Below are 14923 nucleotides of genomic sequence, written 5' to 3'. Positions count from 1 at the left end.
ACATTTTTTAGACAGATTTTTGGCATAGATGCATTAGTAACTGTTTACCAATGTTTGATAGGATGTATGGCACTTTTTTGTTGGTGATGCACCATGTAGGATGTCTGCTGTATTTTCCTCAAGATTTATAAAAAAACAAAAAACCAAGATATGATGACACAACCCTGACAGTCCATAGGAAATACAATTTTGACTTCCGTTGGAGGTCAGATGTTAGCCGCCGTCAGACACGCAGCCTGGAGGTACATGGTTATATGAATATTATGAACACGTCATTTTATTTAACGTTCTTTATATTGTGCTTTAGCTGCTTTTCGATTATAGTTATTCTGCGCAAGCCATAGTTAACCCATTGTAGTCATTTTTTTATGGTGGTCTTTGGACTGTTAATTATCCCAGTAAATTACACAAACCGTGTCTGCCGAAGAAGTGGGAACGTTTTGTATCTTTCAGAGAGGATACATTCAGTTTTTCGTCTGCAGAGTAGATTAAAATCACTTTCATATGAGTCACTGAAAATTGGACGTACTTATGGAAAGCTCAAGCTCATTTCAATATAAGAAGTGTGAAATTAAGTTGTTTAGATGTGACGTCATCAAAGATTCATTATACTCCTCCGAAGTAGCTGTCATTTTTCTCAAAGTCAGCCTCTTTAAAGTGACCCTTTTTTTTTTTGTGTAGTGATGCTTGGAGGTCCCACAGCTCTCGGACCTGCTGAAATCCTAAATTGTAAAGCAGTACAAGAAGGGACATTTTACTAGGAAGACATGTGAACCCTCAACAGTATTGTGTGCAAATTACAACGGACTGTAGAATACGGAGCACGTTTTCTAATAATGGGGTCGGTCAGGCTCCGCCGAGCTGTCCTCCGTTTAAATAGAGATGCATGCAGTAGTAAATTTGCTACATGTGACGGCTTCGACATAGATGTGAGCAGAGCCTTAGGGCCAGTTCACACAGAGTTTGTTGGCATAGATTTTGGCCTTATTGGAAATGGAAAAAAGGAAGCATGCCCCGTCTTGGGGAGTAATCTACTCTGAATCTCCCATTGAAATGAATGGAAAGCATCAAAAAACGCTCCGAACGCGGATGTGTATTGTGCGTTTTCTGAGCCATTTCTGGTGATGTACTGAAGTGAACACACGTTGGTTAAAAAAAATAAGCGGACAAAAACCCCACACAGATTCCGTGCTGAATTTTGAAAAAGATGAATGAGGTGTGTGTGAGATGCTGATTGCCTACTCCCTGTGTTCCCCAGCACCCTGCATAGCTTCATGTTTTATTTCTTCTCCACTGCCTACTCATGTTTTCTAATTTTAATGTATAATTTTCTTTTAGGAATATGAAACCCGTACTGGGAGGACATGCAAAGCCCTAACCCAATCCACAAGACGCAAAAAATTTGAAATTGAACCACTCTCCACTACAGCTCTTATCTTAGAAGATCGACCTGCGTGAGTATCCGGCTAAGGCTAGTCTCACAACTGCGGTGTGAATTCCGGCAGGCTGTTCCAGCAGAGACGGAATGGCCACCGGTCCCATTAAGTATAGCGGGGATCCGGGGGCAGAGAATGCAGCGGTTTGTGTCCGGACGGTTCCCAACATTGTCTGCCGGAACGGTCTGCCAGAATTCACATCGGAGGTGTGAAACTAGCCTCCCACTACTTCACACGGCAAAATCAGTAGCTGAAAACAGATTGGTTTTGGTGGGAGATTTTAGAGGAGTTTTTAAAAGAGTATTAGAAGATTATTTGGTTGATTTGGAGATTTCTCTTCTTCCCCTTTGACTTTTATGATATCTTCAATCAAATCTGCCTCCAAGAAGTAACATGTCGGCTCTCAGGCGTTTTTAGGACGGCTACTGAAAAAAAAAAAGCCACCATTTTACACTGTGCGCAAGCACGAGTTTTTTACATTAAAGTCAATGGAAAAACTGTGGTGAGCGTTGAATGCGGATTTAGCAGTTGAAAACACCAGTTTTTTGCTATTGAATCGGTGGCAGATTTTAGTCATGTGAGCGTTTTTACTGTAGTAGCACTTTGTTTGCCATATAACACATTTTTAGTCTGCGTAGAATTAAAGAAAAATGCATAAAACTAGATATTTATTGATCTGTTCTCACTACCATCATGGCCTCTGTTTTTAACCTATTTGACTGATCAGTTCAGACCGATCCCAGGTTTACTTAGTGTTCTGAAGTTTTTGATGCCAAAAACGCTATTCTTGCCATCAGAAACACCGAAAATGGCCTGGAAAAAGTTGGTGTACAAATCTGTAACTTAAAGGGATTCTGTCATCAGAAATGAGCCCTATAAGCTAAACATATGGTGATGTCCCTTGTAAAACACAGAATCCTAAAGTGAGTTTATCAAATGCCCCTGTGGCTCTATATTCATAAAAAAGCGGTTTATATCACCTGTCAATCACTTAAAAATGTGTCCAAGGGGACGTCTCATGGTGAAAGGTGCCCGGCTGCAGCCATGTCGTTTAGGTGCCCAGCGCCGCCTTCTGAGCTGAAATCGCCGCCCTCCCTTTCATGCGATCCGCCTACCTCACGTCATCACTGCCTCTCTAACCACCGCTCGCTTCATCCAGATCCTGCGCGTGTGCACTAGGTATATCCTGATTCGCCCGTGCGCACTACTGGCAGCGGCCTCGTATAGCGAAGTGCGCATGCGCCGGCCGCCGCACTTCGCTCGAACCTCCACTGACTGCCCTATTACAGCCCATCCCAGCCATCCAACCTCCTACAGCCTGGTTCAAAGCTCGCGGGATCTGGATGAAGCGAGCGGTGATTAGAGAGGCAGTGATGACGTGAGGTAGGCGGATCGCATGAAAGGGAGGGCGGCGATTTCAGCTCAGAAGGGGCGCTGGGCACCTAAACTACATGGCTGCAGCCGGGCACCTTTCACCATGAGACGTCCCCTTGGACACATTTTTAAGTGATTGACAGGTGATATAAACCGCTTTTTTATGAATATAGAGCCACAGGGGCATTTGATAAACTCACTTTAGGATTCTGTGTTTTACAAGGGACATCACCATATGTTTAGCTTATAGGGCTCATTTCTGATGACAGAATCCCTTTAAGTGATCAGTATTAAAGGGGTATTCCAGTAAATAAAAATTGCCTGTATAGGGCATAACTAACGTTCGTGGGGGTCTGGACCGCCACCAGTACCAAGAACGGGTGTCCCATACCCTCATGATGACAAAGCGTCAGGCTGTTCATGCGCCCAGCCTCTTCATTCATTCATCCTGTAGAATGTACAGTTCTCTGACAACACTCCCATAGAGAGTGATCGGAGAGGCAGGGTCATGCTTGTCCTGCTGTTCCATCAGGATGGAGGGATGGGACCCCCACTCTGTCTGTGGGGTCCCTGCAGTCAGATTCTCACTGATCACTTTTTGTCTCCTGTCCAGTAGATAGGAGATAACTTTAAATTACTGGAAAACCCCTTTAACATCAGGAAGAAAATCTTCCAGTATCTGGTCTCATTTTTACATAGAATGCCTAATAGCAGTTAAATATTACAAGAAAGTTTAGACTGGTATATTCTTATTCATAATCATAGTCATGGATGCACATCCATAAGGCAAACATAATAAATAAAAAAAATAATGGCTGCACACACATATATTCACTGCCCTGATAATGTGGACTTGGATAAGTCCAAGAAAGGCGGTATATTAGTGATAGGGACCCGTCCGCGGAAGCCACCTTGACGCGTGGTGGATGGGCCCGACACAAGTTTGATCAAAATGTGCGCTAACAGCTTCCATTGATTCCAACAGTAGGTATAGTACCACTTGAATTTAGAATGATCCCCATTTCTCAGCTTTACTGCTTATATGTGTGTGCAGCCATTATCTTTTTAATTTATTTTAATTTATTTAATAGCAGTTAAAGATACATTGACGGCTGCGTGTATATATTTACTTTTATAGGAATCTTCCAGCGAAATCCGTCCATGAAACCATGCGCCACAGACAGGAGTATGATGAGATGGTAGCCGAAGCTAAAAAACGAGGTGGGGAATATTTCCTGCAACTTGCAATTTATATAGCCCAGATTTACTAATCCTGTAAGACAGACTGTCTAGACCTGCACCAGATTTATCACGTGGGGTGCAGGGGGCAGACACCCTTCTCTAGCTCTACCAGCTATTGGTCGGCTGACTTTGAAGTAGAATTTTACTCCAAAATTTGATGCATAATTTTAGTGCAAAATGTTGCATTTAGACTTGTCCCTTGTCCACTGTGCCCCACCCTTTCCTGCTAAGCTCCACCTACTTGTCGAACAAGTCCAGAAAAATTTGGAAACCCTAATTGAGCAAATTGAGGCCATTTGGACAACTTCTTGGTGTAGACACATTAGTGAATCTGGGCCTATGTTTTTATGAAAAATGTGCCTAATATAATCTCTCTGCACTGCATATAAGGCATGTATAAACTGTGCATATACCTGGGAGGAAGTAGGAAAATAGAATTACTGTTCTGATAATGTGCCATCTTTCTTGGTCTGCTGTAATCGTCCCAGGGTCAGACCTATCTATAGGCACAGTAGGCCAAGTAGTGACCCTGGAAAAAGGCTGACTGCCAATGAGAAAACGTACAGATGAGCACAAGGAATGCTGTGTTAGCCATGTGTGTCTAGATGCTCTGCTTTCTTGTTTAAGAGCAGAGAAACACTTTAAAACATGGCCTACTTGATGGGCCCAGTGTAAGGACTTATTTACATGACTGTATTTGTGTCCACCATTTTGTGGAACGGATGCGGACCCATTCATTTCAATGGGGCCGCAAAAGATGCGGAAAGAGTACCAGGTGCTGTCCATGTCCATACTTCCGTTCCGTGGCTGTGCCAAAAAGATAGAGCAGACAAGAATAGGCATTTCTGTCATAGGACTGGCCGTGTGCGTTTCGCAAAATGCGCAGTGCACGTGGCAAGTATCCTTGTTTTGCGGACCACAAAACACATGTCATCTTAATGAGGCCTAAGCTGCCAATCACATGAGCTACTCTGCTGCTCCATTCAAAGCAAGAGATATAGGCCTGTTCTTGGATGCTGACAATCCAATCTAAGCTTTAAAACAAGACCAGGATTGCAGCATTAGCACGTCTACATCGAGAGATATATTGTTTAGCAATCGGATTGGGAGTGATGGACATAAATTCTAAATCTATAATAAAAAAGTTAATGGGGAGTAAATTTTGCTACTCTCCAGGGCTGCCCAGTAGGAAATCAGACACCACATGTGGTGGCCATTGTGGCGTAAATGATTCAGATCCATTACAGCTGGGTGACCACCGGGGGGTGGGGGGCACTTCAACAAGTCTTGGAAACCACTGCATCCAGACTAGGGGTGTGCTGTTCTCACTTTCAGCACAGTGTCCCGCCACACTGCTAGGAACCCGTCTCTGTGCAAAATGGGAGGGTTTACAAAGTCGAGACTAATAAATTAATGCAAACGCGATGACCAATAGGTGGAGTGCAGTTATGTCATGTGACCAGAGGGTGTGGTTTAGATGTGGACTACCTGTTATTACAATTGTATATAACTAATGTAATGTCTATACAGATGGGAAGCAGTACTAATGGTACCACACCGTGTACTGGCTTATGGGTCTTCAAGGGAATCAGTCACCTCAGACCATCCCCATATATTGAGCTCAAATAGTAATTCTCGCCTTAACCACTTACCGCTACGCTAACGCCGAAAGGCGTCATCTCTGCGGCGCTCCCAGGCTACACTAATGCCGATTGGCGTCATCTCGCGTTAGCCGAGATTTCCTGTGAACGCGCGCACACAGGAGCGCGCGTTCACAGGATCGCGTACTGCACAAGTTCTTCTACAGCCTGCCGGCCGCGATCATTGGCTGGCAGGCTGTGGATTTTTGAATCGACTAATGAAATGGTTATGTCAGACGCTATTTTGAAAATAGCGTCTGATATACCTGCTACCTGCTCCTCTGGTGGTCCCCTTCGCTTGGATCGACCACCAGAGGACACAGGCAGCTCTGTAAGTAGCACCAAATCACCACACTACACATTACACCCCCCCCTGTCATTTATTAACCCCTTATTTCGCACCTGATCACCCATATTAGACTCCCTGATCACCCCCTTGTCCACCCCCCTGTCACTGATCACTCCCCCTGTAAGGGTCCCTCATCCCTGCCAGTTAGTTAGCTACTTGCTAGGTAGTTTAGCGCCCAGCCCACCGCACCGCAGTCACTTTTTAGTCGCTGATTAGCGTCATCGCTGTCGCTAATCAGCACTAGTACTAAATAGTATTTGTAAGTGATCAAGACTGATCGCATTCAGATCTATAAGTACATTAGGGTCACCTTAGGCTCTACAAAAAACGCAGTGTTCGCCTGATCAGGCCTGATCTTGTGCACACACTTGCGTTCAGTCCGCCCCGCCGCAGTGACAGAATTATTTTTATTCTGATCACTGCAAAAACACTGTAAAATCGCTGTGCCGCTATAAAGATCACTTTTGAGCTTTTTGGATCTTTATTAGCGATCGCAGCTTTACTTCGCAAGCACTCCTTTTTACTCGGTAGGTTTGCTCAAAATTTTTCCCGGGTAGTCTCAGAGGAATACCCCCTAAATTTAGTGAACCCAAAATTTCAAACAAGGGGTATTCCGCTGAAGAGGCCTACAGGATTCTGTCCGTGATGGATGAAAGCGATGGGGACGCCTCATCTGCTGAATCCAGTGGTTCAGAATATGAACCTGTAGACAGCAGTGGCACTCTAACCGCTAGCGAAGATGACGAGGTAGAGGTCCCTGCTACGGCCAGACGTACTCGATCCCATGTCAGGGTTCTGCCTACCCTGCATGATGATCCTCATTTGCAGCAGAGTGGTGCTAGCGCTGATCTTGTTTATAGTGCGGCATACACCAGCAGCGCAGCACATCCTGGACCTTCTACCAGCACTGCCGTATTCCCTGGTGAAGTGGCGAGCACCAGAAGGGCAGTTCCAGCTGGTACGGTGGCACGTGCAATAACTCCCCTGTCGCAGCCACCGCGTTCACAGGCCCGTAGAGCCCTTAGTCTCCCAGAGGTGCTGGCAAATCCTAATTGGCAATCCCCTGATTCCGCCGCACCCGTATTGCCCCCTTTCACCGCCCAGTCTGGAGTTCGCGTGGAGACGGCTCATTTAGGATCGGCCCTTCAGTTTTTTGAGCTGTTCTTCACCGCGGATCTCTATGACCTAGTTGTGGCAGAAACCAACCGCTACGCCACACAGTTTATTACCGCCAATCCGGAAAGCTTCTATGCCCAGCCTTTTCGGTGGAAACCAGTAACCGTTTCCGAGTTTAACATTTTTTTGGGCCTTCTCCTCAGCATGGGTCTAACTAAAAAAAAATGTATTGCGGTCATATTGGTCTAAAGACCCAATACATTACATGCCCATGTTCTCTGCTGCAGTGTCTAGGGCACGTTTTGAGGCCATCATGTGCTTTTATGCATTTTACGGACAATAGCACCTGTCATCCAAGAGGCCACCCTGCTTATGACCGGCTCCATAAAATTCGGCCCCTCATAGACCATTTGTCATCCAGATTTGCAGATGCGTATACCCCTAATCAAAACATCTGCATAGACGAGTCCCTAGTACATTTTACCGGGCGCCTTGGCATAAAACAGTACATCCCCAGCAAGCGCGCCCGGTATGGGGTCAAACTGTATAAGCTCTGTGAAAGGGCCACAGGCTATACATATCGTTTTAGGGTCTATGAGGGAAAAGACTCAAAACTGGAGCCGGTCGGATGTCCTGACTACCTGGGGAGCAGTGGCAAGATTGTCTGGGACTTGGTGTCACCCTTACTCCACAAGGCGTACCACTTATACGTGGACAATTTTTACTCGAGCGTGGCCCTCTTTCGGGATTTACATCTAGTCGGAATTCAATGCTGTGGCACCGCGCGACCTAGTCGCCGGGGCTTCCCCCAACGGCTTGTTAGTACCCGACTTGCACGGGGGGAGAGGGCTGCCTTGTGTGACCAAGAACTGCTCGCGGTAAAGTGGAGGGACAAGAGGGACGTTTACCTTCTGTCCACCATTCACGCAGACACGACTGTCCAAATTGAACGGGCAACTGGAGTCATTGTGAAACCCCTCTCTGTCCACGACTATAACCTTCACATGAGAGGGGTGGACTTCAATGACCAGATGTTGGCTCCCTATTTAGTTTCCCGACGCATCAGACGCTGGTATAAGAAGGTGTCTGTTTATTTAATTTAATTGGCGATGTATAATAGTTTTGTTCTCTACATAAGGCTGGGAGAACAGGATCCTTCCTAAAATTCCAGGAAGAGATCATTTCGGAACTCCTGTATCCAGGAGGGTCCGTGCCCCAAGGCCCTGATGTAGTGAGCAGGCTACATGGCAGACACTTCCCGTCTGTCTATCCTGGTACCCCAACTCAACGTTCCCTAAGAAAAAGATGTCGTGTCTGTAGCAGGGGTGGAATAAGGCGTGACACCACCGTTTTTTGTCCTGACTGTCCTGACCAGCCTGCCCTATGCATAGGGGAGTGTTTCCGCAAGTTCCACACTCAGGTACACTATTAGTGTAGGGATTGCGTCACACAGGACATGCACACAGGGGTCTTAGGGCCCTTTCACACAGAGCTGCCACAAACCTCTCCTTTCACCTGGGACAAAGTGCATAATGTACTTCGCCACATCTCTGGGCGATTTGCGCTTTGCAAATTGTCCCATGGGGAAGGAGAGGTTTTTCCTATAAAGGTAAAAAAACAAAAAAATAAATAAAAAATCACCAGTAAGCAAAAAAGTTATTGTTCTGTTTCAAAAGTTTATAAAAGTTAATGTTCTCTAAAGTTAATGTTAATAAATTTATTGCGTTGCGGCCTGTTTTTTTTTTTAATCTTCTAGGTGGACCAAGCGATCGACTAGCTGCAGCACTGATGTGCATTCTGACAGAAGCATTGCGCTGCTGTCAGATTACACACAAGTCGGTGTATGCGGCGCTGCAAGACGAGATTTCTCCTCTGCAGTAAAATATATGTTTGCCGAGGCATATGAGCTGAGGAGGTGGCGGTGTTCATATACTTTGGCAAACACTTTGTATATATAAAAAAAAATAAAAAATCCCGGCAATGATTTATTCATCCACATCGATTGATGTGAATGGATAAATCTGGTTTGCCAGGGCATACGAGCTAAGTGGGTATGGATGTTGGGCGGAGCTCCTATGGCAGACGCCTTTCCCCTCCTTTTTCTTTTTGGCAGAGATTTTTTCATCCACATTGATCGATGCGAATGAAGAAATCTGTGCCGTTCATTTTTTCTTTCAGCCCAGAGGCTGAACGGAAAAAAAAAAATCTCATTACCCGTATGCTCAATATAAGGAGAATAGCAGAAACTCCTAATGCTGGCCATACATGTAATGACTGCGGAGACCCTCAAATGCCAGGGCAGTACAAACACCCCACAAATAACACCATTTTGGAAAGAAGACACCCCAAGGTATTCGCTGAGGGGCATATTGAGTCCATGAAAGATTGAAATTTTTGTCCCAAGTTAGCAGAAAGGGAGACTTAGTGAGAAAAAACTAAAAAAAATCAATTTCCGCTAACTTGTGCCAAAAAAAAACAAAATCTTTGAACTCTCCATGCCCCTCATTGAATACCTTGGGGTGTCTTCTTTCCAAAATGGGGTCACACGTGGGGTATTTATACTGCCCTGGCATTTTAGGGGCCCTAAAGCGTGCGAAGAAGTCTGGGATCCAAATGTCTAAAAATGCCCTCCTAAAAGGAATGTGGGCCCCTTTGCGCATCTAGGCTGCAAAAAAGTGTCACACATGTGGTATCGCCGTACTCAGGAGAAGTTGGGGAATGTGTTTTGGGGTGTCATTTTACATATACCCATGCTGGGTGAGATAAATATCTTGGTCAAATGCCAACTTTGTATAAAAAAAATGGGAAAAGCCCGTTATCTGTGTGCGCCAGGAATACTCTGTACATCTCACTTTCATTTTTTTTATAAATTTTGTTTGCAAATTACCCTTAACAACAAGGAAATCCCCCGATTGATTTGATTTTGATTTGATTCAACTTTGTCATTACACATGTAAAGTACAGGGTAACAAAATACAGTTTGCATCTAATCAGACGTGCAAAGAGCAGCAGTGCGATAAAAACAAGTTCTATATAAATATATATATATATAGATAGTGTAGAAAGTAGGAATAGTTACGTACAGATTCTGTACAAATAAGAAAAGTATACAGGTTTTTATATTGCTATATAAAGAGCAGATGTACTGATGTATACATATATACAGATGTACGATGTATACATATATACAGATATGCTGATGTATACAGATGTGCTGATATACAGATGTACTATGGACAGATATACAGATGTACTATGGACAGATATACAGATGAACTGCTCTATATTGCTATACAGATTGTAATCTAATGCGCCCACTGTTACCTAATACACATATCCATGGATTCATATTTAGTGTAACTTTATTCATCAATAATTTGCCTCCAAAACGGGTGTCCAATCTGCCCTGGCATCACTACATTTTATACAATTGGCATTATCTTTATATCCAGTTCTGTACAAAAATAAAACCATGAGAACTGAATAGTTGTGTTGGGGCGGCCGACCTCATGCCGTTGCAATCCAACCAGGCCACCAGGATTTCTCCCTGTAGATTCCAGGACTAATCCACAAGAGATTAGAGTCCATGTCTTGATGGTTTCAGTCAGTCCCATAGAGAAAGAGGCCGTGTACATTTTCAACCACTGCTCCATTGGAATGGGGTCATGAGACTTCCCTTCTTGTGATCCATGAGGGTCCTGGTGGTGGGACCCCAAGTGATGAGACACTTATCAACTATCGGTTGATAACTGTTAGTTATGGGACAACCTGCAATTACATAACAAAGCTGGGTATGAATGGAGGCAGTGAAGGACAACAGGCAGACTAGCCGTATACATGACTGACGAGGCTGCAAGTTCTAAAATGACATTTATTATACATATTTTATTGCCACTGTCCTTTAAAAACCTAATATATTCCAGGCTATTCACTTTTATGCAAGGTTGTAGGGGAGTCATAAGATAAAATTGGCTTGGCAGAATTCGCTGTCCAGTCTTACTTTATGGCTTTCTCTTTAGTATATGAAGGCGACATCGCAGCTATGGGCTGTCATTTTGGATTATACAATAGGCTGTTATAGCTCTATTGTCATCCATTTTGGAATTGACTATTTTATCCACCCGCTCTTGTAAGTCCTCTGTTATCTCGAGCAGATCGATAGGGAAACATTACTAACAAGCCTGACGGGGTCACCGGGCCAGAGCCGGTAATAAATACTGTGTGGACTGCTAGGCAGAGAGTATATAATTATACAGCCCCTGACGAGACCCCTCGGAGATGCATTACAGGGAACTAATGTACCAGGCTTTCCGAGACCAAAGGCCGTCTAGCAAATCTCTGCTTATCTCTTTGCGGCAAACGGGGTAATTGCTCTCATTTCATGGCGAGGTTGTTTCAGCATAGTTATCCGGTGCATTGTTTGTGGACCTCCGAGCGCAGAGGATAGGGTATTTACTGGCTGGCCAGACATTGCTGCATCTTTCTTTAAACCTGTTTGCCAGGTGTTTTGAGGCAGTGTATTTAAGGGATTAATGTAAAAAATGAAAATCATACATAATCTAGTACATGACAACCTCTTTCTAATAAAGCTAGAACCAGCCCTGTACCTCACATGGATCCAGAGATCTCCCCATTCATTGCTCCTATTGCTCTGCTAGATTTATTTCAAACTGTACTTTGTCCGGGGCGTGTCCTTTGTCGGGGGCGTGTCCTTTCTGCTGCAGCTGGTGGAAGTTGAAAGATGGCACTGAGCACGTGCCTCAGTGAGCAGGACAGAGAAATTAGAAAAAAGAGAAAACAGCAGGTGGCGCTATACAGATGGATTTCAGTGAATAGTTCAGTAGTAGGGAGGAGCGAACTTGTGTTTCAAGTTCGGCGTATAAGGTTCGGGTTTTCTAAGGATTCCGCTCCCACAGACCATAACTTATGGTCTGTGATAGCGGAATCCATAACAGAATTCTTAAATAACCTGAACCTTATACGCCGAACTTGAAACGCAAATTCGCTCATCCCTACTCGGTAACTATCGTAAATTAATTACATGAAATTACAAAAAATTTCAGATCCAGCTGCTGGTTTGGAAACTGTAGAATATTTTTCGTAGGCCAACCCCCTTTAACTATTTTTGCAGTGTCTTGGGTTTCTCCATATTCCTTACCTACTCTTGACAACATTGATTTACTGTATCTGTTTTACTTCACCATCAAGCTGCAGCCCTTTTCTAGAGATGAATTTGGAGGATACCTTCTAAACACCATGCATGGCGCCATGAGACATTAAAGAGGACCTTTCACCGATTCTTACCCTATGAACTAACTATACAGTCGTGTGGAGCGGCGCCCGGGGATCTCACTGCACTTACTATTATCCTTGGGCGCCGCTCCGTTCTCCTGCTATGTCCTCCGGTATCTCCGTTCCCTAAGTTATGGTAGGCGGAGTCTGCTCTTGTTCTTCTGTAGCGCTGGCCAATCGCATTGCAGAGCTCACAGCCTGGGAGAAAATTAACTCCCAGGCTGTGAGCTCTGCGCTGCGATTGGCCAGCGCTACAGAAGAACAAGAGCAGACTCCACCTACCATAACTTAGGGACTGGAATCTCCGCCTACTATAACTTAGTGAGCGGACATACCGGAGGGCATATCAGGAGAACGGAGCGGCGCCCGGGGATAATAGTAAGTGCAGTGAGATCCCCGGGTGCCGCTCTACATGTCTGTATAGTTAGTTCATAGGGTAAGAATCGGTGAAAGGTCCTCTTTAAAGTAAATACAGATGGAAATAAGAACCCATCATTGGGACTGTTTCCAGCGCACAGACGAAGATTCCATCGGAACGGATATAAATCCTCTCAGCCCCATGTGGCTTTTCATTGACGGCCTCTGCTGGGAGCGATGTCTCGTTCGATATAGTTCATCATCCTTCCCCAGCGGTAGTGCGTCTTGCAGACAGAGTTCATAAAAAACGCATTGATGGGGAGCAGTAAAAAAGGAGGTGAATAAATCATAATCTGTAAAGATTCACAGAGCTTTCCGTTTTCTGGATCGCTCAGAGGTGCAATCACTTAACAGAGAAATGTATTGTGATTAAAAGTCCCAGTCGCAGCAAACGCGCTCTGCCCACGCGCCGAATGTAAAGTCTTTCTTCATAGAGCTGTCAAGGGGCTCCCTCACGATGGGAAATAATGTCATTTACAGAAAGCTCACGTCTCGGCTTTATGTATTCCCAGCCACGTAGAGACGCCCGCGCTTACGAGTCAGTGCTGGAGATGGAATTTGCTTTAGCTGAATATACAGATCATTTTTTATGGATCTTGTTGCAAAGGAACTTGATAAATGATCTTCATTTAAGTACTTTATAAAAGAAAATTCATCCAAAACATTAAAAAAAAGGTTGTGATGAAAGGGGTCCCATTGAGATATCGGAGTCACCAGAAGGAGGGTTGTTGGTATGTGTATATATGTATGTGTGTATATATGTATGTGTGTATATATATATATAACACAAATAGTGCAGCAGCACAGTCAGATAGAGTGTACCGGGTGCAAAATCCCCACAGAGGTCGGCTCTTCCTCCACGAAGTATATCAAACGAATGATGAGGCAGCACTTCCAGTATAGCGTAAACGGGTGAGGACCCCAAATTTATTAAAGCGACGTTTCGGCCTGCTCAATGAGGCCTTTCTCAAGCTACATAACAGTGCAAATCACAAAGTATATATACCCACAATCCAATACAACTCAATTACAGAATGTGGTAGGGCGTATCTCTAATCAGGTCACATGATCGTTAACCATATCTTCACATGACAAAGTGCATAGTAAACATTCTCATATAGAAAACATCAAAATTACATACGTGATCATAGTAGTATCAAAATAATTCATAAAAATACAATTACTGTGCCTCCATTACACTTAAGTAGGATATGTCTATCCTTTCCATACATAATTATACAAAGCAACCACAGTGCATAAAGTGACAAGTGCATAAAGGGTTAAAATCACAGTCGCTGGTACAGCTGTACCTTATCTTAAGTTAAAAACATCAGGACGGAGCTCACCATACTTAGACTCTTGAAACACGCCGGCATTGGCGTCTCCTCGTTGACGATGCGCCTGCGCCGAACCAGATGTCACTGGCCACGCCCCCGGCACAGCCGCGCTCCCACGTGACCACTCCATGGACCGCAGCGTCGTCCTCTGGAACGCATCACAAGGGAGACGGCCGTGAGGGGAGGGAGGCCAGAACATGTGACTCAGCGTCACGCGCACCACACACGGGGGTGTGTACAAGTAACCATAGTGATATAAACATTGAGGAGAAGTGCGGACATACGCTCTGATTCCAGAAAGCATAACTCTGCACACAGTCCAAATATCAGTATGCCATGAGGTGCATAAGAAAACCCAAAGGGGGGTAATGGTGCTATGGTTGCACGCAAAAGGGGTTACTTATTCAACAGTGATCATCACAAAACCACCTTGTGTATGTGATTTCACCTCCCATCTGTCTAGACCCATGGCATTGATGTATGTGTGTCACCACCTGCCCTCAAAGGTGTAGCAGGTGAAGAGACACCCACCATCAATACTCTTAAAACCTCTCACAGGCAGATTCAGCAAAGTGTGCATCACGCTATCAATCCGGACCATCAGTCGCAGTCCCGCAGATCTCCACACTACGGTCACACTAATGTTCAAGTGTTCAAGTTCTGTAGGCGGCTCAATCCAGTGCATAGACAAAAGCTCATCAAGTTCATCCAAAGTCATCT

The 14923-nt window shown here is 44.6% G+C and overlaps 1 protein-coding gene across 2 annotated transcripts in view; it reads left to right on the top strand.

The window, feature by feature from the left end:
* TBC1D12 (TBC1 domain family member 12) overlaps positions 1–14923 on the top strand; it is a 107964-nt gene that overhangs the window by 52617 nt on the left and 40424 nt on the right. For both annotated transcript variants that reach the window (XM_040434744.1, XM_040434743.1), the window contains 2 exons: positions 1339–1454; positions 3949–4031. In XM_040434744.1, coding sequence (XP_040290678.1) covers positions 1339–1454; positions 3949–4031 — 199 coding nt within the window. The remainder of the gene's footprint in view (positions 1–1338; positions 1455–3948; positions 4032–14923) is intronic.

This window comes from Bufo bufo, chromosome 6, assembly GCF_905171765.1.
Source record: "Bufo bufo chromosome 6, aBufBuf1.1, whole genome shotgun sequence".
Lineage (NCBI taxonomy): Eukaryota > Metazoa > Chordata > Amphibia > Anura > Bufonidae > Bufo > Bufo bufo.
Note: the sequence above shows the minus strand (reverse complement) of the source record. Positions and strands in the feature narration are given on the sequence as shown.